This window comes from Falco naumanni, chromosome 10 (genome assembly GCF_017639655.2).
Source record: "Falco naumanni isolate bFalNau1 chromosome 10, bFalNau1.pat, whole genome shotgun sequence".
Classification (NCBI taxonomy): domain Eukaryota; kingdom Metazoa; phylum Chordata; class Aves; order Falconiformes; family Falconidae; genus Falco; species Falco naumanni.
In genome coordinates this window covers 36,413,385-36,436,440 of record NC_054063.1, presented here as the reverse complement: position 1 = coordinate 36,436,440, position 23,056 = coordinate 36,413,385, and the positions used below count along the sequence as shown (strand labels likewise).

The following is a 23,056-nucleotide window of genomic DNA, read 5'->3' as shown; positions in this document are numbered from 1 at the left end:
CGGCCGGCGGGAGCCGGAAGAGGCGCGGGCCGCAGCCAAGTCCAAGGTCCAGGCAGGCAGGGCAGCTCTCACGCCGTGCCTCGGCTCCGTCTGCGTGGCATCCCGCTGGCGCACGGCCCCGCCTCGCGCCTGGCGGCCCGGGTTCCACTGCGTGGGGTCTGCCACACTGCCGAGTAATCGTGTCTGCTAAAGAGCCCGTGGGGCAGCAGGGGGAACCTGGCAGGAGAGCAGGCGCGGTGTGCCGCCCGGTCGGTGCCCGCAGTGGCTCCATGGCCAGATGTGGTCCCGGGGCTGCCCGGCACTGCCCCGACACCCTGCTCCTGCGCGGCTGCCTCGGCGCCTGCCGGCCGGGCCACCGCAGCCACCACCGGGCCGCACAGCCGGCCCTGCTGCGGCCTGGGCTCGCCCCGGTGCCAGGGCCCAGGCCCCTGGAGCCCACTGAGGCGCCGGGGGCCGCCGCTGGGGCCGCCTCGGGACCTCTCCGCCCGCTGGGGGCCGAGGGCGCGGGCTGGCAGAATCCGCGCCGGCCGGGTGCCACCGCGCACATGCTGGCCCGGCCCGGCCCCTCACGCAGGCGGCGGCCCCGCCTCTACTTAAAGCGCTCCCGGGGCCACTGCCGCCTCCTTCTCCTGTGCCGTGCCGCGGCCCGCCAGCATGTCGGACCGGCTGCCGTACAAAGTGGGTGAGTGCGAGCCAGGGCCCGGCGCGGTCCCCGGCGGCCGGGGCGAGTGCAGCGGGCGGTCCCGGCCTGCTGCGGCGGGGAGCCGGGCCGCGGCGCGGCAGCGGGAAGATGGCAGCTGCCGCTCGGCCGGGCCGCCGCCGGGGGCGAGCAGCGCGGGCGGGCGGGGAGCCCGGGGCCGGAGCCCCGCCGCGGCCCCCCCCGCCGCCGATGGACCCGCGCGGAGGGAAGGGGGCGCCGGGGGCCGCAGCGGCTCTCTGACGCCGCGCTCCCTTCCCGCAGCGCGGCACCGGCGGGGCCCACCCGCGGCCCACGGCTGGGCGAGTGCGGCTGCCCTGGCCCCCCGGGACCACCCGGGCCGGCCCTGGGGACCGGCCCTCACCCCCAGTGCGAGGGTGGCTTCGCGGCTGGGACTCGTGTTACACGCTTCCCTATGGGATTTGACGGTGTTCTTGTAGGCTTGAAGCTCCATAAACCCCTTAAATTGTTACTAAGGGTTGTGTGTTCTTTGAAGGCTGAAATCAAAGAGAAGATACCCTGTAAGGCTCAGGCTCATAAATAATTTGCCTTGGAGGCTATGAACCTGAAATACTATAGGATATATTCTTAAGCGGCCCTTGTAAAACCACTGAGCCCTTAAAAGGGGTAAAGTTCAAGAAGCAGTCCCCCCCCCCCCCCCCCCCGATACCGTTGTGTCCGCGGCCCTTCCATCACCCGGGCGTTTCTCTCTCCCTGCCAGGCTGAGGGCTGGCAGCTGCTGCCTCCTGGGCTTCGTGCTGGAGCAAAATGCAATTAGCTTATCGATATTGCACGTGGCAGCCTGACTCAGGTCTTAGTGTTCTGAAGTGCTTTAAACAGCCTGTGTTTGCTAGGTAGGTGAAAGAAAAGTGTCTGGCTATGTTCCTAAGCGAAATGGTAAGTTTCTGAAGTCTCCGAGGGAGCTGACAGAGTGCAAGTGGACCTTGGTGGTGGCTGGTGCTGCTGGGTGGCACACCTGAGCGGCCGCTGCCTGACCTGTCCCTTTGCAGGGCTGGAGTCAGGCTGGTGTTTCCTACTGCGAGCTAGCCTGTCAGAGGTGGTCTCTTTTGTTCAGTTTTATCCAAACTTCTACTGTAGGTCCTGTGTACAAAGGCAGAAGGAGACTTGTAACTAAAGTAGTTATGGTGCCTTGAAAAGAATTTTTGTGGATCCAAGGATCCCAGGGAGGGGGGGGGGGGCTGGGCTCAGCTCCTGGTGCACTTGGCAGGGGGCATGCTACATGTGGCTCATGGGGAAGTTATCGCTGTGCAGGCAGCCCCCCCATACAAGTCTTAACACCGTGGAAGTAAATTTCTATAGGAAGTGTCAGACCGTTGGGCAGTGTCTGTAAGGGGGAGTGCTTAAGGCTGGTGCTCGCTGAATTAACAAGCATCAGGATGTCTGCATGCTAGATCAGTTGATTAATATGCTCATATAGAGCACACTTTTTTTCAGAGGGGCTGTTAGGTTTGGCCTAAATCTGTTTGAAAGCCTATGTACCATAGTGTAAAAACCATAGTAAGTGGAATATGGTCTTTCTCCCAGCTGTTGCGGGTTGTTCAGTTCAGCTGTTGCAGCCAATACCTATCCACAAGTGTGTGAACAGATACCAAGGTCTCAGCTATTTAAACTATGACACCTGTCCTACTTCTCTTGCAGCTGACATCAGCCTTGCCGACTGGGGTCGAAAGGCCATTGAGATTGCGGAGAATGAGATGCCAGGGCTGATGAAGATGCGGGAGATGTATGCTGCATCAAAGCCGCTGAAAGGTGCACGTATTGCCGGTTGCCTTCATATGACTGTGCAGACAGCAGTTCTCATAGAGACCCTTATAGAGCTGGGAGCGGAGGTAAAGTGTCTCTGAGTTTCTCCTTCAGCGTGCTTTTAGGTAATGCTCTGCCTGGGGCACTGCTTCTGCTTATATAACTACCTTGGGGGATCCTGGCAAATATTTGTGCTTTTCGGAAGAGACTGTGCTGCAGTCTCCAGATGGATGGATTATGCCTTCTCTCCTTAAGCAAAAACCTTGTCACCAGTGCTGCATGCACCTCTGGGATGTGGTATGCATCTTTCCTTTGGACAAGTCGCATCTGCATGAGTAACCATTATGGGCTGGCTCACTGGCTTCAGCCACTCTGTCAGCTGTGCGTACAGCACCCTGAGCAGAGGTGCCAAAAACTGCTCCCACACAGTTGTGTTGTGCTTGGGCATGCGGTGCTGTGTGCTGAAGCTGTAGTGCTTGCCTCCAGCACAGATTAGTTTGTATTAAGAACCACACCATGCCCTGGTAAAGTCAGCAAAAACTAATGAAGCTTTCTGAGGGCGTATGCTGGCCCTTGAGCAGGAAAACAGGGAGGCAGTGTGGTTCAGTGATCCAGGCCTGTGGGCTCCACTGACTTTGAATTTGTTGTGTCACTATGGGGACCAGTTACCTTGGTCCTTTATTAAAGACTGAGATACTAATAAGCCATTTACTGCATTGTGTTCTCTGCCTGTCTTGCTGAATGAAGTCCAAACATTGTCCGAGTGTTTACCCTGCAGGGCATGAGGAGAGCCAGGCATCTGAGCACAATCCACATAGCTTCAGTGCCGAGCAGGGAGCTGACTGGAACCTGATGATGGATTATGTTAAGTACCTATGTGAACTGAAATTCCTTCTTGCTGAAGTTTAGCTGTCTAAACTCAAGCTGCCCAGAGATGCCCTATCTAGGTTCCCTCAGTGGGAACAGTTAAGAGTTGAGCAGTGTCATGCTGATCAAAATGCACTGGGAGAAGGGGAGGTGCTCTCTTTGTAGCAGCTAAGACGTTTCCTCAAGAAGTGGAGGGGGTAGGTGTAGACAGCGTGCCAGGTCAGCCTGGTCATGCTGTTGTGCAGGTGTCCTTTAGCCTGTTTAGAGCTGTTCCATGGTTGCAAATGGTGGAGAGCTTTGCAGAATATTGCACTTCAAAATGGAGAGGGTCATGCAGGCACACTAAAGAGAGTAGTGACTACCAAAGAATTCACTTCTATTTTATGTACTGCTAAATTTGTTCAATAACCAGGAGCTAGCCGTACAAAACTAAAATCTGCCTGATTAAGCTGTCACAGCTACATGTACAGCAATGACTGTTCAGCTTCAGGCTGTGGCTATCAGGCGACACAGTCCTTGCTTTTACAGCTACTCTGTGTATGAAACTCTTGTCCCTCCACAGGATTTAAAAGAAAGCAGTAGCCACTGAAATTTAGGAAGCTCCTTGCTGCTTCTCTTGGTTGCTGTATCCCAGTATGGCTGGCCTAGGCGGCAGCTGTATGCTTGCGCAGACACTGCCAAGCTGCTTTAGTCTGAGCACAACCCCAAATCAGTGCTGCTGGGATTCATCCAAGTCATTCAGGGAGGTACCTGCAGAGATTTAGTTCTTCTAAGCCTAAGTTGTGGTTGTGCCTTTATGATGTATGCTGTTGTGTTGGCTCCTTCCCTGTCCTGATGCCTGCGTGTTAGACTTTGACTTGAGTTTGGATCCAGCCCTGGGTCACCTTTTCTACCAGAACTTTGGTGCCTGAGGGGAAGGGTTTAAACTCTGATGAAACCATAGCCTACATTAGGATGTAGCTGCAGCATAGTAATCTTGGTATCCTTGGTAACTTTTTTTTGGCTAGGTTAACTATGATAGAATAAATACTCTGGGCTTCAGAATACAAGTTTTTAAATTGTAATAAAAATGCATCCTCTTCATAACCAGTGATGTAAATATTAGGCTTTGAGCCCATTAGATGTGCCTTTTATTTAGGGCCTATGCCATTATCACAAACTGGTGTTACGGATCTGAGGATGCAGAGCTGACTTGCATCAAGTGCTTGAAGTGTAAACAATATATAGGTGTTCTGTATACTTTGAATTTCACGGTGCCTCCCGATGTTAGCTGTACTGAGATGGAGAGAGCTTAGAAAAACTCAGGTGAGGAGGTGCAGTGCTTAACATAATGAATTCAGTTTTCCTGTGCTCCTGCCAGGTATGTTTTCACTGGCAAGTGTTGGTTGTGTAGGCTCAGATGAGGTGGTTCCTGCTGGAGCCCTTACCTTGAAGTGTCAACTCTTGATGAATTAGGATGAGTATCTGAAAACAGGCTGAAGGATTATGCCTTATTGCCCTCTTTCCTCAAGGTCTGCTTACAAATAAGCATGTAAATACCTGCCAGTCAGCCCTGTAGGGAGCAGAGTGAGAACACATGTGTGGCTCTGGGATGTGGTGGTTTCTCTGCACACTGGGGAGCTGCAGTAGGTACGCAGACACTTTTCAGTGCAACTCAGCAACATGCTGTTGCTTTTCTAGGTGCCTGAGCCTAGTTATGAAATGTGTGGAAAATACTTAGCTCAGCTGGAAAAGCTTTCGTGACTGGAGCACAGAGTGGCAGCTCGGTGAGCATAATCTTGGAGGATGCCTGTTGATCGAGTGTAGTGTTTCAGCTGCATGCCAGCAGGTGTGTTGCTGCATGTCCATATCACACAGCGGACACTTGCTATGTGGCTGTTCTGAAAATCTTGAACTTTATTGACCAAAACTTTCTAAACCTGCCCTGCTGTGCACTTGCTGAAGATCTATAGCTGAATGTACGCGCTGGCTGTCTGGCAGAAGCTCTCGTGAGTGAGGAGATGGCTGAATATGTGGCACAACTAAAGCTCCATTACATTCTCTCCCAAAGTGACATTATTTTTCCCGGCCTAGTCAGACACTTTTGTTTTCACCTCAACTTTGCAGAGCTACTGAGAAAGGCAGAAATCTGCACTAAATATACCTTCCTGCTTTTGCTCCCTTTTGGACTCCTGTGTCTGGGAGAGAGTGGCTAATATCTCAGAACTTTGTTCAGCAAACAAAACTTGGGTTGTTTTCCAGGTACAATGGTCAAGCTGCAACATTTTCTCCACTCAGGACCATGCTGCAGCTGCTATTGCAAAAGCTGGTATCCCTGGTAAGTTTTCCGTGTTCTGATTTGGCTCTGAGTTGGGGGGTACTGCCTGTTCTAGCTAAATCAAACTGTGTACAAATCAAGCTCTTCTGAACAAGCTTCAGGATAGAAATAGCCCATCAAAAGCAGTGATTGTTACAAAACGGGACATTGAATTCAAGCTGCATTGCATCAGGCTATGCACAGTACTCCTGACAATGGATGGTGTTAGGCTATGAAAGAGCCTGGCTGTATGTTACCAGCTTTAAGCCTGGTCATTAAGAGAATTGAATGGGCTAGTTAATTAAATGGATTGGTGTGTAGGTGTGTGTGGTGCTTTCTGGCAAGCCTGCTGCTAAACAGCAGTCCGCGAAGGGATGTTAACTGCCTTGTTCACAGCTACAGTGACAGGGTCAATGCTCAAGATATTTTTAGGCTAGAGCTAGACCAGCTGTGTTGCTGCCTAATATCCCTGAAGTGGTTTATCCGGATGCTGCTGTTTTGTTAAATGTCACCTTCCAATAAAAAGCAATACCTTGCAGATCAGTATGAATATGTTAAGCTGTCTGCTGTCTTACTCAGCCTGAGGGACATACAGTCCTCATGGCTTTGGGCTGGGAACTCTACAGCCTGAGCCTGGATGTTGGCAGAGGCTAAACTTGGTTTCTGGCAGCCTGGTTCTTTGCTTTGGGAGGTGTCTTTCATTTCTGTTCTAATTAGCTATTGCCACAAGTCTTTTCCTAGCAGCGGTCCGTTCTAAGTTAACAGAAGAAAGTAGTCCCTTTATCAGTTCCTTTGGCATTACTAGCTGCAAGCATTGCCTCCTCTGCCTGTCTGGCATGTGATGGCAAAGCACCAGATGGGACTCTCTAGATGTGATGTTAGGATATTGCCTTCCTCACTGCTTTTGACAGCCAAAACTCAACTGAAGAGCAGTTTACAGGTGGAGGGCAGAGGTCTAAGTTTTTGACCTCTGCCCTTGGTATCCTTGTTTTGTGGAATTTGGTCTTTTTGTTAATATTGGACTTCACATACTGAGTTTATGAGACCATGGAGGAATGCTGATCCTTTGGGTACGATATGAGATACTGATGCACATTTCTTCAGATGGGACAATTGCATGATTGTCTCTCTGTGTCTCAAGGTTAGTATTCTGTGTGAACAGTGAAAACATGACAATTTTGCCAAATGTTGGGGCTTGTAAATCATATGCCTGATATATGTTTGGATGACTGAGTACCACTGAGGCTCAAGTATAGCTTGAAGCCAGTACAAATGCCTGGAAAGGCAAAAATACTGCTAGATACAACATGCTAGTGATTGCAGCATGTTGCTGGTGGTAGATGTACTGATACAGAAATATGCCCCAATAAGAGCAGACAATGCACAGCGGCTTAGATTTGGGTGCTGTGCTAGAGACTAGAATTTAAACTCAGAGTTTAGTCTGGTGCTTAATTCATGCTAAAGTCTAATCCCTCTTTTCTGCTGTGCTGGAAAATCCTGTAGTTGTGTTTTCATTTATCTGTATCAATATATCCAGTGGCTATTTCTAAATCCTGGTATCATAGGGTGTATTAGGGGAGCAAGTGCAGTGTTACGAGCATAACTCTTTTGGTTTGCTTTGCCTTCTCCATCTTAACATGGAAGGAGGAGAGCAGTGAAGTCTCAAAATTTTGACAGTTTGTGGCCTGGAACAGAAGGCAAAGTGATTTCACTTCTCGTTCTGTGATTTTTTTTTCTTTCTTTCTAATGCAAATGTCTTTTCTGGCCTGCAGGCACAGATAATCATCTGTCTGTCTGCTCTGCTACTGAGAGTTGCTGATGAAATCTTCCTTTGGCTGCTTTACTACATGCTGAGTAAGAAACTGGCTAATTGTGTGTGTTTGTTCCCATGTAGTGTTTGCCTGGAAAGGGGAGACTGATGAGGAATATTTGTGGTGCATTGAGCAGACCCTGTACTTCAAGGATGGGCAGCCCCTCAACATGATTTTGGATGATGGTGGAGACCTTACCAACCTAGTTCATACCAAATACCCACAGCTCTTGAAAGGTGATGTGTATTTTGTTTTGTCAGGCACAGTTCTGCTTGGGAGGCTGTTTAGACAGTCTGTTTCTATGGGAGTTCCCTGCTTGTGTAAAAGGGGTGAGGGAAGAGCAACTGGCATGTACAAACAGGCTATGAATAAGTCTATGAGAATTGCTTACAGTCCAAGACCAGAATCTTCTTACCAACAGGAGCTGTTTCCATCTCTGTAGCGTGTAAGCTACAGTGACCTGTCTTTCTGGCTGTCCTTCACAGTGCCCGTTGCCTGAGAATCTGGTGGTACTGCTGACTTGCCAAAAGCTTCCTGGAAAAGGGCTGTGTTTTAGGATTGCTTAATGTCTGCTTGCAATTAATATTTTTAACATTAATGCTTTTTTCTCCCCCATCCTCTTAGTGAACCTCTGGATGAAGTTATGACAACCTGTAGTCCTTTTTGGAAAGGGAACGGTTTTCTACCTTATAAACTACAAGGTGTTAACTTGCCCAGTTTGTCAGCACAGATGCTGGTGGAGTCAGGGTTGGGTCTCTTGCTTTGACTTATTTCCTTCAGTGTAAGTTAGCAAAACTGAAAACAGATCAGTGTGGGGTTGCTGGCATGTGTTTATGTAAAAAGATGTATCTGAAGGGAATCTCATATGACCTGCAGTAGCAGGCTGATCTATGCCTGGCAAGTATGGCAGATTCTCCTTAGCTCTGCCAGTGTCCATCATCTGTGCTGCTGCAGGTCGCAGGTGCCCAGTGTTGCTAAAGAGCATGTTTGATCTGGGATATGAAGAAAATTGGATGATGCTATGGGGTGGAAACTAAACAGATACAGTGGGGTGTGATGATGTGCACCTTGGTCTGTAGAGGTGAGGTTGCTGTAGGAGCCTGCTGGATCAGCTCTCCTCTGACTTGGACTGATTTTAGAGGAAGCTATGGAGGAAAAAAAATCTGAAGGTGGCAGGCCATGGTTAGGGCTGTGTGAGGGGAGGAGTCTGGGGCTGCTCCCCATCCATGTGCTCATGTGGGTAGGGGCACCGGGAAGACAGCAAACATCTGTGTGACAGGCTTCACTTTCTTGTTCATCCTCAGCCTGATGTCATGAGTAATTCAACACCGAACATCTTTGTTACTTAAACTAATGAGGGGTTTTTGGTGGTGTCTGCTCAGCCATGCTGGGACCCCCTGTCTTCCATCGAAGGTCTCTTGCTTCCTAGATTGCCTCTGTCTGATGTTCATGACCTTTTGCTTTCCTGCTATTTGATGCCCAGGAATGACACAATTGGTCACTCCTCCCTGTCTTCCTGGCATTGTCAATTTTCCATGTTCATACCCTTTATTTTGCAGGGTTGTTTCCCTGCCATGCACATGCAACAATTCAGTTGGTGTCCCTGTTCCTGGGGGTCGTTGTGCTGAGCCCCTTTCATACTTCCAGCCCTCCTGCTGTCTGCTTCTTTCTCCCCTCTGGCCCTTTGCTCTCTGGTATAGTATGGTGCAGTAGGGCAATGGCTGTTGAAGTGTCTCCTAGTTGGGTTGTCTCCATCCATCTCTAGTCTCCCATGGATAAAAAACATCCCTTCTGCCTAGGGTTGCTTCCTAAATTCATAGGAATGGCTTTTCCACTGGGTATTTAGTCTAGGCAGGATGCCATACGTGTCAACTTTTCTTTTGCTAAAACCTGTGCGTGCACTACCTGCACTGACCATAGCTGAAAAGCTTCCTTGCAGCAGTTCAGTAAATTAATTAAGGCTGCCACTGGAGGGTGACAGAATGTGATCTGTTTTACCTTCCAGTCCATTGTTCCTTGGAAACAGCAAAACTTCCAGAATGGGACCCACCAAGTGGTCTTGATCTCATTTAACTGAGCTCTGTGCTTAACCCTTTGCTGTAAAGACTGCTTAAATTAAGCTGAATAGCATCCGTTTTTTGTATCTTGAAAATACAAGGCTAATATCCCAAGGGCTTGTGATGATATTGGACCTCTTTGGGTGAGAGGTAGGGCAATAGCAATATTAGCAGAGCATGCAGAGTGTGTCGAAAGAGGGGTTCGTGAGTGCAGGAGACATTTTTGCATGCAGCATCTGAAAGTGCCATATGCCATTTAAAGGCTGGACAAGTTTTTTGGGCAAGGGAACTGTCTGTCTTAAATTAGAAGTAGCTGAAGCATTGGAATAGAAGTTAGTTCAGTCCTAGTGTGAAGTAACAGTTGAAAGTACGGCTCATTCAGGTCTGCTTCAACTAGGAGATGTGTTAAATAGCTGGGTGGAAATGCTCAGCAAGCTTTGCCTCTCCCTAGTTGTGACTGCTGTTGGAGGGCAGAGTGGCCTTATTCTGCTGAACTAAATGCCTTTAAACCCAAGACAAATAGAGGCAGTAGGGGGAAAGCTAGAACTGAACAAAGGAGAGAGAGGAGAAAGTCATCTTGTGCAAGGGAGGTCTCTGGCATCTGCAGAAGTCTGCTGTTGAGAAGGGAAGGAGAAGACTGGAACACTTGAGGCATGATGCAGACTGGCTCGCGGATCAGGTAAGGAGTACAGGGGAGCAGAGCGGGTCTGAGTGTTTAGCAAGACTTCTCCAGTTGAATGCAGCCTTTTCCTTGCTGTAGGCCGCCTGCTGTTCTCCAGTCACTTAAGTCACTGGCGTTGAAACAAAGTGGTGTAGGCAGCACTTCCAGCAGAGTTGCAAAGTAGCTTAGACCAGCTGTAAATGTCACCTGGGGGCAGCAGGCAGGTGGCCTTCAGGGACAGGAGGCTGCTGGTGTACATGGTAGGAGGTTCACTTGGTGCAATTTTAAAGGCAATCTGCTAGGCTTAGCAATGTTAGCCAGGAGAGCTTTTGAAGGATGAGCATGTCTCCTAGTTGCCAGACAGACCAGAAGAGAGAGAGCAGGTTTGAACTGGAGGTTTCTGTCACAATCTCCCACAGATTTCCCTCACAAGGGGGTGGTTGTACTAGATCCAGGCAGTTGCACTGCAAGATTGATACTTTTGGGAGACTTGTTACTGTTGCTATATTTCATTGTGCACCCAGCAATGTTCTTTAAGTTGTCTTGTCCCCTCCAAGCAAGCCCTGAACGTGTTAAAACCTAAATTTGTTCTCTCTGTAGGTAACTGCCTGGGAGGGTGGTTACTGAAGGCCCTTAGAGGTCTGCGGTGACAGACCTCTGTGGGGGTAAATCCTAACGAGGCTCCATGTCCTCCTGGTGTCGTTGGTCTGGTTTCCCTTGGGTGACACAGTGCTGGTGCTTCTGCCTGGTGGTCTGGGAAGTGGAAGGAAGGTCTAATGGCTGTGTCTCTTGGGCTCCATTGGGATGTCTGAGCAAATTCTGGTTTGAAAACTGCTTTGAATCGCACTTGGGAACTGAAACTGGAGCTGCTCCTGTCGGTGGCTTGCAGCTCGCCTGGCTCAGATCAGCTGGCAGCTTTGTCTGTAGGCAGCGGGGATGCGTCCGGACCAGCACCCGCACCTGCCTGCTGCTGTCCCGCGTGGGGGGCCCCCGTGCGTGGGGGGGGCCGTGCGGCGCTAGGGGGCGCTGTGGCGCCGCGGAGCGCGAGTGGGGCCCACGCGGGGGTGGGGCACGTGGGTCCCAGCTGCGCTGCCCCGGGCCCTGAACTTGGAAGCTGATTTTAACAAGCTTTATTCTTTTGCACTTATTAGAGCTCTGGTACAAATCTGGGGTTCCCCTTCGCTCGCCCCGTCGCTGGGGGTGACCCGAGCGGCTGGGCAGCTGGCGCTGTGGTGCGTGCTCCAGCTGGGCTGGTGGAACTCACGGGGCTGGGGCAGAGCACCCGCCTGCCTTCTCCCAGGAGCCAGGCCGCTGCAGCCTGCTAGGGAGCCGTGCCCGGGAGGCACAGCACCCCTGGGTGCCTGGTGGGTGCAGGTACGTGTGGCTCTGAAATACGTGCTCTGGCCTTTCTGCCCTCCAGTGTCCTTTCGTCTGGTCTCAGGGAGCCTCCCGGGAGCCTGCAGCCCCCTTGGGTGGCTGACCTCCCTCTTTGTAGGTAAAGCCAGCTGCTCAGCTGCAGGCATTGACCCCGTTAGCTTTGTTCCTGTTCCTGCCTTGGGTTGTGCTGCTGCCATTGCTCCCGCCAGGGATGACTGTTCTGCACGCTGTTTGCAGAGGTGATTCTCCAGTTATTCATCCTGTCCTATAAATTTCACATAGGCCTTGGTGGCTGGGGAGGTAGTGGCACTTGGACACTTCTCTTCGATACACAGAATTAACGTACTACATAAATAATGTTGGGGATTTTGCTGGGGGTTATTGTTGGTTCCCACTTTCCTGTCCCTGAAGTAATACTGGCTGCTGAGGAGCTGCGTGGGCAGCGGTTGAGAGCCCTCCTGTTGCCTGGGGATCTTGGGCAAGTCCTTTGGCCTTCCTGCTTTTGCTGTTTTTGAAATAGGAAGGCTATTACTCACCTTTTTTAAATACTAGGAGGGCTGTGGATAGAATGTGGATAAAAAAACATTTGTAGGAGTTGGGAGTGATTATATGTTATATAATGAGGGAGAAGAATTAAGAAAAAAAGTATGAAAAGGAGGAATGTCTCTGTTTACATGCACTCACATAGGATAACCTGGGCTATCGTCAATAAAAGGGCCTGGAGAGATCGATTTATGAATGTTGTTTATTTCTCAGTTTTTCTGTCAAAGTGACTGTAAAATTATTTTGCTTATGAGCATCCTTTCAATTTTATTCTGAGGTCAATGTGAGAAGTTGCTTGCCTGGAGGGGCAGTATCTTTGCATCACTCTGGTGTATGTAGAACTTGGTATTTGTTGTTTTCATATTTTTTGTTGTCTTGTGAATCTGAATTAGCTCTAAATGCCACATGGATCTCTTTATAGAGATGTTGCTTGTGTTGGTGGTTTAAGCCTGATTTAGCACAATTCCTCTATATCCCCCAGTAGTTCATACTTCAACAAAGTAATTGTCTTGTGGTATGCCTCCAGTCCTTAAAGAACAAATATAATTACCGTATCTTTTACATTGGAAATTCAGCCAGACTGGATAGTTTAGTTTCAGATTTAGTCTGATTGTCATACATGGAGTACCTTTTTGTGCAGATAGGCTTTCAAAGTAATCAAGGTGTTGCCCAGTGTAGCAATTAGACAGTTTATGTATAATGAGATATTATTGAGACATTGAAGAGGAGAGAGAGATCCAGAAGTCATGTGCAGTGATGCCATTTCTGAACAATTGGCTACTGTCAAAAGGTCCATGAAGAGTCAGGATCCTTAAAGCAGGGGGATGCCTTTACAGCTTGGGCTTTCAGTGTAATGTGGAGCCAGGTACTGCCATGAAAGTTCCTGTATTATCAGGATCTTAGTCCATTATATAACGTTGGTGTTTCTAGACAGTCCTTTTTCTCTGGTCTCTGCCACCTGGACTGTTTTCAAACAAGGATATATTTGAAATAATGTTTTTTTTATTGTGCTTGTAATACCCATGAAACTGAAGTTTCGCGTTAGCTGCTATCCAGGCTTAGTGGAGGCATTTCTGCTGTTTAATCAGAGCTGAAGTTGATTACGACAGGTGATGAGCTCATACACTCACAGGAGTGGTGAACTGTGTATTTGATTTTTTTTTAAGTTTTTTTTTTTTTTTTTTCCAGTTGATCCAAGTGCTTTAGATTTAAGTGTGGTTATCTAGGTATCTCCTTTCAAGCTACCTCGCAGGAATGGACTATGATGTAGGAACATCACTGTGGTGAACATGTTTCCCTTTTTGCAAAAGAGTTTTTTTGATTATTTTTTGAGCAATTAGTGGGGTTTTTCCTGACTGCCCTGGTTCCTTGCATTTTTTCAAATAATATTTTGTCCTGCTCTTAAATTGCTTTGTAGGGGAAGAAACTGGTTTGAAGTTTCAAACTGCTGTTTGAGGATCCAGGTGAAGGTTTTTATCTCTTTTCTGCTTCCTGCAAAGGGTTTGTTTAACCTGGGCCTCTAGAGCATGCTCCCAGCACCTGGATGTGTTGGTTTGCAGCAGTGTTAACTCGGCTAAGGTGAATCTTTTTACTCTCCTCACAGGAATTAGAGGTATTTCAGAAGAGACAACCACTGGAGTTCACAACCTGTACAAGATGAAGGCTAATGGGACCCTGAAAGTGCCAGCTATCAATGTTAACGACTCTGTCACCAAGGTAGTGCAGCCAGACCCCTTCTGCTGTGTTCTGCTGTCTGACTGGTTTGGTTTCGGTTTGTTGTCATTCCCATGCAAGTATTCCTCCTCTTGCTGAGCTATTCTTGACCTGGTGCTGAACAGATTTTCACCATATCCTTGAAGTGAGCCCATGATATCTAATGGGAGATGCCATTGTAAATACCCTGTTTTCAGAACATAAAGGACTTTTTTGTGTGTAAGGACATGCATTCTTCTGCATTTTAATAATGTGAAAACACCCTTCCAAGTCATGGCTCCTGGGATACAGCCAATTCCTGTGGCAAGGAGCATGTCCTCACTCTGAGTAGCTTAAAGCTCACAGGTAGGTGGCAGGTACCAGCTGGAAAAGAGAGCGTGACCTACACGAGCTTGTGGCTGTTAAAAGGGTGGTTGATCTGACAAGGTATCTCTGCAAGCAGCAGTTGCAAAGGATGGGGAAGGAGCTATTTATTCCTTGTGCAGCTATATTACTGCTTGTGAGACAAATTCTGGTGAAGTGAGGGATGAAGGGGAATGGTGTTTAAAGGGTGCTGGCGATTTTTTGATGCAGGTGAATTATAGTGGGGATTTCAGGTGTACTTAAGGTTTATGCATCTAGATCTTTTTAAAATCTAGTTGCTAAATCTATTTCAAGTTACCATGCTAGCATTATCCTATTGGACATGGAAGTTCTCACTGACTCTTTGGTCTGCTTTCTCTGCAGTTTGCTATCTGAAGAGTATCTCCTTTCTGTTCACAAAAATGCATCTGGCATTTTTATTTCATAGCTAGTGGGCTGCAATCCAGTTGGTCTTGGAAGAAGCTTGTTGTTTCTTTGCATCTTTTCACCTAGATTTGTGCCTCCTGCATAATAACTATTAGTTTAATAGATTTGGTAATTCAGATGTATCTAAAAAAACCTCTTGGGTTGACCTCACTTTATTCTAGTGCCAAACAAGTGCTTATTTTCAAGTACTGTTTGGTATTTATGTAGTAAAAGATTTGTACAATCCACAGTTACAGATCTCCAGGATGGCATGCAACTGAGATGACACATTCTGCTCTCCCAGGGTGATATTTTCAGTTGGCGTTAGGTTCCTATCCTAGTACTTGGAGAGACAGGGAGGCATTATCCAGTTCTGCACTTCCCTCCTGCCACCCAAATATGTTTTTGGCTGGTACAGATGTCTGCATCTGGCACTCTGCTACCTTGCATGGGAATACAATGGTGTCTGAAAGGCTCCAATTGCAACTGTGGGGTTTGGTGAATAGGAATCAAATCTGACCATGCTGTTTTCCTCCATTAGAAGGCATGTAACGCAAGGAAAATCTGCTGGAGGACTAGAAAAGAGGATTACCAACAGGCACTAACTTTGGAATTTGAAGGACTGGCAACACAAATATTCTGAAATATTAATGGCAGATATGCCTGTGATAACTTAGAGGCACTGAGTCATGAACGTCTGGAGCTGAAGTATAACTTCTTACACATTAGTCCTTGGCCACCTTCTGAGGCTGGGAGCAATGTGCTGCTTACCTTGTAACTTGCTGAGATGCATTGGGAGTCATAGCTGCAACAGTTTTATACATAGACTTCTGCATTTTTATATTATACAAATTTTACTGTTGTAAGCTGTAGGCTGAATCCAAACTATAAGGTAGGTCCCATTTGTGCCCCTACTCACATCTAGGTACACAGTCTTAAGATTGCTTATAGCAGACAGTGCTATCTGTGTTAAGTGAAAGCAAGAGTGATTGGTGACCTAAAGCTGTAGAAAGCACAGAGCAGGCTTTGAGACCAGAATTTTGCTGTAAATGGTGAGTTCTTTATACCCATGCCTTGGGGAAGCATAGCACAACTTGTGTAGTCAGGCTTTTTTTTTTTATTATTTTTAAATTTTTTTTTAGATTCTTGGCTTCTGTAACTCTTCAGATAATCAAAACTGTTTATACAGCCCATCTTCCTGGTCAAAACAAAGGGTCCAAGGAGAAAAAGAAGGAGCATTCCAAAAATCAGTACAGCAATATGTGTTCGTGAGTTTAGGAAGATGTTCAAGTGGAATACTGTTTAACATCTGACTTGGCAGGGGAATTTTGATTTGGAGATCTGGCTGTTAAGCTCATGTTAAATGTTACAGTAGAGGATGCTGTGTGATGGGGTGTTAGGAGCTGATATCCCGGGGTTCTTGGCTGCAGTGACTAGTATTGTGAATGGCTTCTTGCTGGATTTTTCTAGATCTGAGCAGTGGTGAGGTCTGGCAGTGTTAGTGTAACTCAACCTGGAGGAAGATGCAATTTTCATCTTCCTGGACTTCAGGAACCAATTTCTCATGGTTGATGTGGGCAACTTGCTGCTTCTGCAGGGTGCATGTGTCTTGCAAAAATAAGAATGCGTGCTAATCATTTGGCCAGCAGTTCTGGTGCTGTCTTGCCTGCCTGTGGCACTTGGCTCAGTTCATTGTCTGATAAACAGCAGCAGAGAACTGGTGATCATCTGGTTAAGGAACTTAAGACCTACCTACCTGTGTATGCAAGAATTGTTTGTGCTTTTATTTGATAAATTCAGATTACCTCTAACAAGCTTTTAACATGTACAAGCCCTAGTCAGTAGACACAACATATATACGAAATGCTTCTCATGGGTGTGTGCTGAAGCCCGTATCTAGTATAAATAACTATAGAGATATCAAAAAAATATCAAACCAGGTTATTTTTCCATCCCTCATTGTGGTTAGAGTATTTAGCTGGCTGTCAGTCTCCTGGTTTGTAGTACTGATATACAAGTCTGTTTTGTTTCTCTAAGGAATTTTTACTTGGGTGACTTTCATCTGTTTGAAACTGCTCCATTTTCTTCCTCAGAGCAAGTTTGATAACCTGTATGGGTGCAGAGAGTCCCTCATCGATGGCATCAAGCGTGCTACAGATGTCATGATTGCTGGAAAAGTAGCAGTCGTGGCAGGTTACGGTGATGTGGGCAAAGGCTGTGCTCAGGCTCTGCGAGGCTTTGGAGCTAGAGTCATCATCACTGAAATTGATCCCATCAATGCACTGCAGGCAGCCATGGAAGGTGAGAACTGAAGGAGATGCAGAAATTAATTCATCTGGTGGGGGTCTCTGTGTGTCAGTGTGGAGCAATACATGGTAGTTGGCTGAGAAAGTTTCAGTGGGCTTCAGCCCTGTCCCTGTTGAGGTGAAGGTGATTCCAGTTCAACTGCAGGAATTCTTTTCCTGTTAGTGAAGGATTTTATTAGTGTATAGACCTAGAAGATGTGTTTGGGGTCAAGGATATAGAGACCATAGAGGGGTAAGGCTCCAATTTCATAGTGCTGTAAGCCTGGTTTTGAACGGGTTCATTATCTTCAAGTTGTGCAGCTCTAACCTCCAGTGTGGGTTGTGACTTCATGAGAATATCTCTGCAGTGAAACATCAGGCTTGCCTTCAGTAGGTGTTCTTGGAGAGCAATGCCGTGTGCTCTGCCTTTCCAGCTGTGCTCATAGTGTGCTTTGGCAGCTGTGCTCCTTCTCTCATCTGGGTGCCTCATGTGATTATGCTCCTTAGTACCAGTTTATCCCATTTCTATTCATACCTGACTAGAACCTGGAGGTGTTGTGTGTGCACTTCCCTTTGAAAACTTGACCTCCTGAATCCAGTCTGAGTGCTGTGGGAGATACTACACCTATGGACAGAAGAGGTTGAATGTGTAAATCTATGGATTGGAAACAGCTGAGGGATAGATATTTTTGTGCTAAGTTGGTATTCAGTAAGGCAAGTATGCCCACTACCTTGCATCCTCCATAGGTCAGGTGCTGGCACAGATTTCTGTCATGCATTCTTTCTCTGTACTTTTCTACTTGTAATATTGTATCTGATTTCTAATAAAGTTCTGTGGTTGGATGGAGGAATAACTTTTTTCTCTTTTTCAGGTTATGAAGTTACAACCATGGAGGAGGCCTGTAAAGAAGGCAATATCTTTGTTACCACCACTGGCTGCACTGACATTGTTCAGGGCAGGTATGGTCTAGCCACTTGCTTTAGTGAAAGCATCCCTGTACAGTTACCTTTTTTTTTTTTTAAAAAAAAAAAAATACAGTCATAACTTGTCAACAGTATGGTGAGGGTTAACACACAAATTCTGGACACCAGGATTTAATGTCATTTTAGTGAGAAAATGGGGCTTTGGCCTTTCAGTTCTGTTGGGTGTTGGCACATTGCAATTGCTCCTGCCTTAGTGTCTGATGATGGAGAAACAAAAGGTGTAGAGGGATATATAAACTTTAGAGAATGAGAGCATCAGGGCTAAATTTGTGTTAGGGCGGATAAATGTGAACAGAAGAGGTAGGTGAAGGTTGAAAAGTAAAGGTTGAAAGTGATTCTGTCTGTGATTACATGTAGCAGACTTGAAACTAGCCTGTTCTCAATAAACTGCCCTGCTGGTTTTTTGGTTGCCACTTCTTAGATCTCAATTTATAACCCCTCCACTCTTCACAAACTCATTCCTGTCTTTGCCATTATGACTCCCCATGTTGTAGTGGAAGATCAGATTAAGTGGGAGCAAGTAAGGCCATTAGTCTCCAGAGATGTAGAACTGCTGAAAACTTTAAAATCATGAAGAAAAATTTCTTTTGTTTAGGGCAGAGAATAACTGCAGATATTTCATTTTTAATCAATTAAACAAAATAGCTTTACTTTCCATACTGGGAAAATATTTCCTCTCCGATAACCTCTTTATGTTCCTTGGGAAGTGTCCTTCCCCTAGAAGCCTGAGAGGTTATTTTCCAGTAGACTTCACGTGCCTGCAAGATTACCAGACGCACACATCTTGTGAGAGTCAAATGCAGTCGGTGAGCCAGGCACTTTTCATTTCTCCTTGAGCATGGCTATGGACCAGAGAATCTTCTGGTGCTGAAGAAAAAAATTTTTGTGCGTTAACTTCTGATGTGCTTTTTTTTTTTTTTTTTTTTTTATTTTTGCAGGCACTTTGAGCAGATGAAGGATGATGCCATAGTGTGTAATATTGGTCATTTTGATGTGGAAGTTGATGCAAAGTGGCTGAATGAAAATGCAGTAGAGGCGGTGAACGTTAAACCTCAGGTGAGACAGCCCTTGCACAAGCTCTCCTGCTAGAAAGAAGCAATAGCTAATCCGTGTCCCTTTCCAGAAAAGGAGTTATTTCTCTTCAGGTACTTTTTGTTTCTAGCTCTCTGGGAAGCCAGTGTTGCTCTGGGCTGATCAGAGTGGAGGTTCTGCTCTGCTCTTCCCCAGTTAACCCGGAACAAGCTGCATGTTGTATTCTTGTGTTCGTATTAAAGCAACCAGTTCCAGCCAGTACCCAAGTGTACAATGTGTTCTCTGAGAGGCACCTGGAATGGATGCATCTTTCTCCATGTGTTTCTTGTTCCTACTTCCTTGGCAAACAGGAGCCTACCCTTTACTGGTGGTTGTGTAGACAACTAATTACATCAAGTTCATTCCTTACAGGAAGCCAGCTTTGATATTTGGGGTATGGTGAGGAGGTATGGGAATATGCTTTCTTTGATAGCCCCCAGTTGAAAACAATGCCATAACTCAATTTCAAAAAGCAAGTTGGATGATGAATACAGAACAGACCATTAGAGTCTGCGTAAAACTTAAGAACAGAGCCCATAGGCTGCCTGGCAGCTGATCTGAATTTCCTCTCAGCAAGATGCTTGCTCATGTGCTGCTCTGCACCAGAACAGTCTTGGTCCTGGTGCAGGGGATCAGGATTAGAGTGAATCTCAAGGGAATGTCTTTTGGTATTTTGTCAAGGTTTGAAAAAATTCACACCTCATTATTTTCAAAATGTTTATTTTTACTTGGAGACTGAAGCCTCAGGAAAGCCTGTCTGGAGCTCTGCCAAGCTGAGACTTCTTTCCCAGGCTTAGTGGCTTCATTTTAGAAACCTGTATAGACCAGAAGTCTTTGTGTGGGCAGACAAGACGAGATGTGTTATCCTTGTTTAGCTTGCATTCCCACCATGTGTTTACTTCAAGCTGTGGCTGTAGGTACACAGGAAAGTAGGGATCTAAAAACTTCAGCTCTTCAGCAGAAAAAGCAGAGAAACAAAACAAAACTGAATTAAAGCTGGTTTGTAACACCAGCAATGGGGGAAGAACATCACATAAAGCAAATCAGGCTTTGTCTGACTTGGCATGGGGCTTCCAGTTACCTTTTCAAGAGGGAGCGTGCTTACCAGCAGCACGATTCTGGGACAGGTTTTCTACTTTTTTAAAAACACCACACCCAAGCATACATCTTAGATCTCAGTCTGGTCTTCCAATTTTCATAACTCCCCTGTGGCTTATTGGCCACCCACATCAAACTCTTACTAAGCAGTTGTGAGGGTATTTTCAATATTCTGTTTGCTGCTAGGACACTATGTGGGCTCAGCTAGTTATGAAGTTATACCCTCAAGTTCTCACTACATTCAAGTCTGCTCTTGCCCGTGACCTTAGGGTGGAGCTGACTTTACTCAGCAGCTCTTGTCCTAGAGGAGCCTGTAGCTAGCTGCTTGCTTGCTGGTAGCTTGGATTTTAAAACTAAAACTGGACTGCTCGAAAAGTAAATGTTTTTGAAGGCTAAATTGGATGTTAATGTGGTAACATGCAAACTACCTGCACGTGGCCATTCAATGTGGCTCTTAAAAGTCCATATGAAAAATTGTCACTGTTGGCAGAGTTGTCCCTTTTTCTTCATTTACCTTCATATTGAATGTGCCTGTCTGTCACAGATGTAATAGGCACAACGAGATGTAGTCTAATCCAAGGCATGAAAACTCTTAACAAGTTTAGGATTAAAACTAGTGTATTACCTTTCAAAAAGGGTGGAATTGGGGTCAAGGTTATCCATATGGTTTAATGCTGAAGACCTACCTACCTTCTGACCTGAACTCTCTGATCTATTATATAAACTGCTGGTGTCACAAGCAGGATGTTCAGAGCGATGCAAAGGAGATACCAGCTCACAGAGCAAAAGCTGTGAAAATAGCTGCTCAGCGTGATGTAGGTGCCATGAGTGTGTTTGCCTAGAAGTCATTAGCTCAAGTTTGTAAAAGGTGTCTGACAGCCCAGAGTGGACTACCTCTGTCTCAGCCTGATGCACAGTTAGCTGAAGCTAAGAGGATTTGCTGGTGGAAATAGCACTTCACCCAGGGGCTGTTCTGGTACTTTTCCTTACCCACCTACTGGTTGCCACTGGAGCTGGGTTGTGCCTGGAGGTAAATCTGATCTTACATGGCCATGCAACATGTTCAAAGCTTTACTGAAGTGAGTATGGCTTATGGATGTGTACATTGCTAAGCCAAATAAAAGCTGGTCTGTGACTCAGGTTAGTTCTTGAGTTTTGTTGACTTCTAGCAGTGAATCGGAAGCAGCGTTTGAATCTCCAGTTGGATTCTTACGGGTGTACTTGATGCTGTAGGTAGCTACACTGTGCTAGTGGTATACCCCTCTGCTCCATTTTGTGTCTGCTTCAATTTCTTGTCACTGAACACTTCAGACCTGCATGATGAGGTAAAGAAGTACCTGCTGAGCAGGTGTGATGTGAACAAGTTGTGTGTAAAAGCTTCATTATTTTCATTCTCTGTGCCTAATAGCTATGGATGCTGGGCAGTTGAGCAGGAGTGGACTAATACACATCATAAAAGCTCACTTGTTTCAGAAGGTGGAGAGGCAGTGGGCAGCAAAATGTGACTTTAGAGCCCCAAATTCCATGCTTGAAACAAATTAAAAAGGATTGAGTAGATGTTTTCTGCAAATGCGTGTTCTGGAAGAGTTAGGCAATAACTAGGTTTAGAAGCAAGCTCCCAGGAGGTATTCTGCAGCTTCCACCACCTGCATGGGCATTTGTCTGCATGTGCTAAGACCTTTCTCTGGGCAGTGGTGATGAGTCATTGCAATAACTGATAGAGTTGTTCTTATACTGAAATCTGGGAAGGAAACAGCTGGTGCGCCACTTAGGCTGTTACTCATTTCTCAGATTCATTGAAGGGACACTTAGGTTGTCATCTTGTCTTGTGGGGGCCTCCAGGGGAGGTCAGTGCTGTGTTTTAAAGGTGTGAAATCTTGCACTTACCTTTAGTGGAACACAGTTTTTTCACATCAGTGTTGTGGGTGTGGTATCCTATGTTTTGTAATATCAAGTACTAAAAATATTAAAATTTTTGCTAAGACCTGGCAGCTTTTTTTTCTATATCCTGTAGGAGGGGGCAGAATATAGTACAGGAGCAAAAATCTCTAACCTCCTATGAAGACATCTGTCTCTTGCTCAGAGGATTAATACCAGAGCTGAGAAGTGCTAGGCTTCAGCTAGAGGTACAGAGTAACTGTGTAAGTGTCCAACATGGTAGTTTTCAGTACCATATGGTCTCCATTTACAAGTGGTGAGCTGGTGTAAGTAATGTTTAATACTTGGGAAAGGAAAACATCTTACTGTGCCATTCTCACTCATCTGTTGCTTTCCAAGTACAGTTAAGGAGGAAATAAGTTTATTACTGAAATGCTGGCAGGTTGTTTTGAATATGGGTTTGCACTGCAGTCCTGCTTACCTGTGTTCTGGTGTTAGAGAGACTGATGTATAGCACAAGCTCAGCTCTAGAGGGGAAGAAAAGGTCAGGGTGGGATCAATGGGCTTTGGTTGTGAAAACAAATTATTTGTGTAGCAAGGTGTGGAGGGAAGTGTAAAACAGCCAGAAAGTGCAGAGTAAGCTAAATGCTGATGGGGAAAGGGATGAGGCATTTGTATAAGTGTGGAGATGAACTTAATACTTGCATAACTTGAATTCCACTTCTGTAGCAATTTCTTGATTTATGAATCAGCCCGTTTATGTACCTGTAGATGAAATGTGTTTCCATGGTGCTGACTTAAGCCTCTGCTGGTGCCTCTGCTACTTTTCTGTGCAAAGACATTAATCTGCATTTTCTGCATTACCCTGTACATTGAATGACTCGTCAGCAGATTGCCAAACATATGCGGTTCTATGCACAAGCCAGCAGCTGTGCATGTGCAAATTGTGTGGATATTGTATGGATATAATATTTTGACACCTAAACCACCCAGTTCAGACTTCAAAACTGAAATGCTACTTAACTGCTACCTTGTAGTAGTCTTAATCTGTAAATATAATATTAAATATAAGTAATGTTCTGCTTTTTGGCTGCTTCCTTCTTTCTTTCATTGCTTCCACAATCTTAAGATAGCCCATATGATATTTTTTGCGGGACTGAGAGCACTGCCACTGGTGGTCCACAAT

General features: G+C 46.4%; 1 protein-coding gene across 2 annotated transcripts in view; it reads left to right on the top strand.

The window, feature by feature from the left end:
- The first annotated feature begins 560 nt into the window (after positions 1-560).
- The window catches only part of AHCY (adenosylhomocysteinase), a 28,850-nt gene continuing 6,354 nt past the window's right edge, over positions 561-23,056 (top strand). The window contains exons 1-8 of one of the 2 annotated variants that reach the window (XM_040609236.1): positions 561-682; positions 2,357-2,547; positions 5,570-5,645; positions 7,519-7,671; positions 13,677-13,789; positions 16,648-16,855; positions 17,712-17,799; positions 18,762-18,879. In XM_040609236.1, the coding sequence (XP_040465170.1) occupies positions 655-682; positions 2,357-2,547; positions 5,570-5,645; positions 7,519-7,671; positions 13,677-13,789; positions 16,648-16,855; positions 17,712-17,799; positions 18,762-18,879 (975 nt within the window). In that variant the 5' untranslated portion in view covers positions 561-654. The remainder of the gene's footprint in view (positions 683-2,356; positions 2,548-5,569; positions 5,646-7,518; positions 7,672-13,676; positions 13,790-16,647; positions 16,856-17,711; positions 17,800-18,761; positions 18,880-23,056) is intronic. The other variant, XM_040609237.1, reaches the window with a different exon arrangement.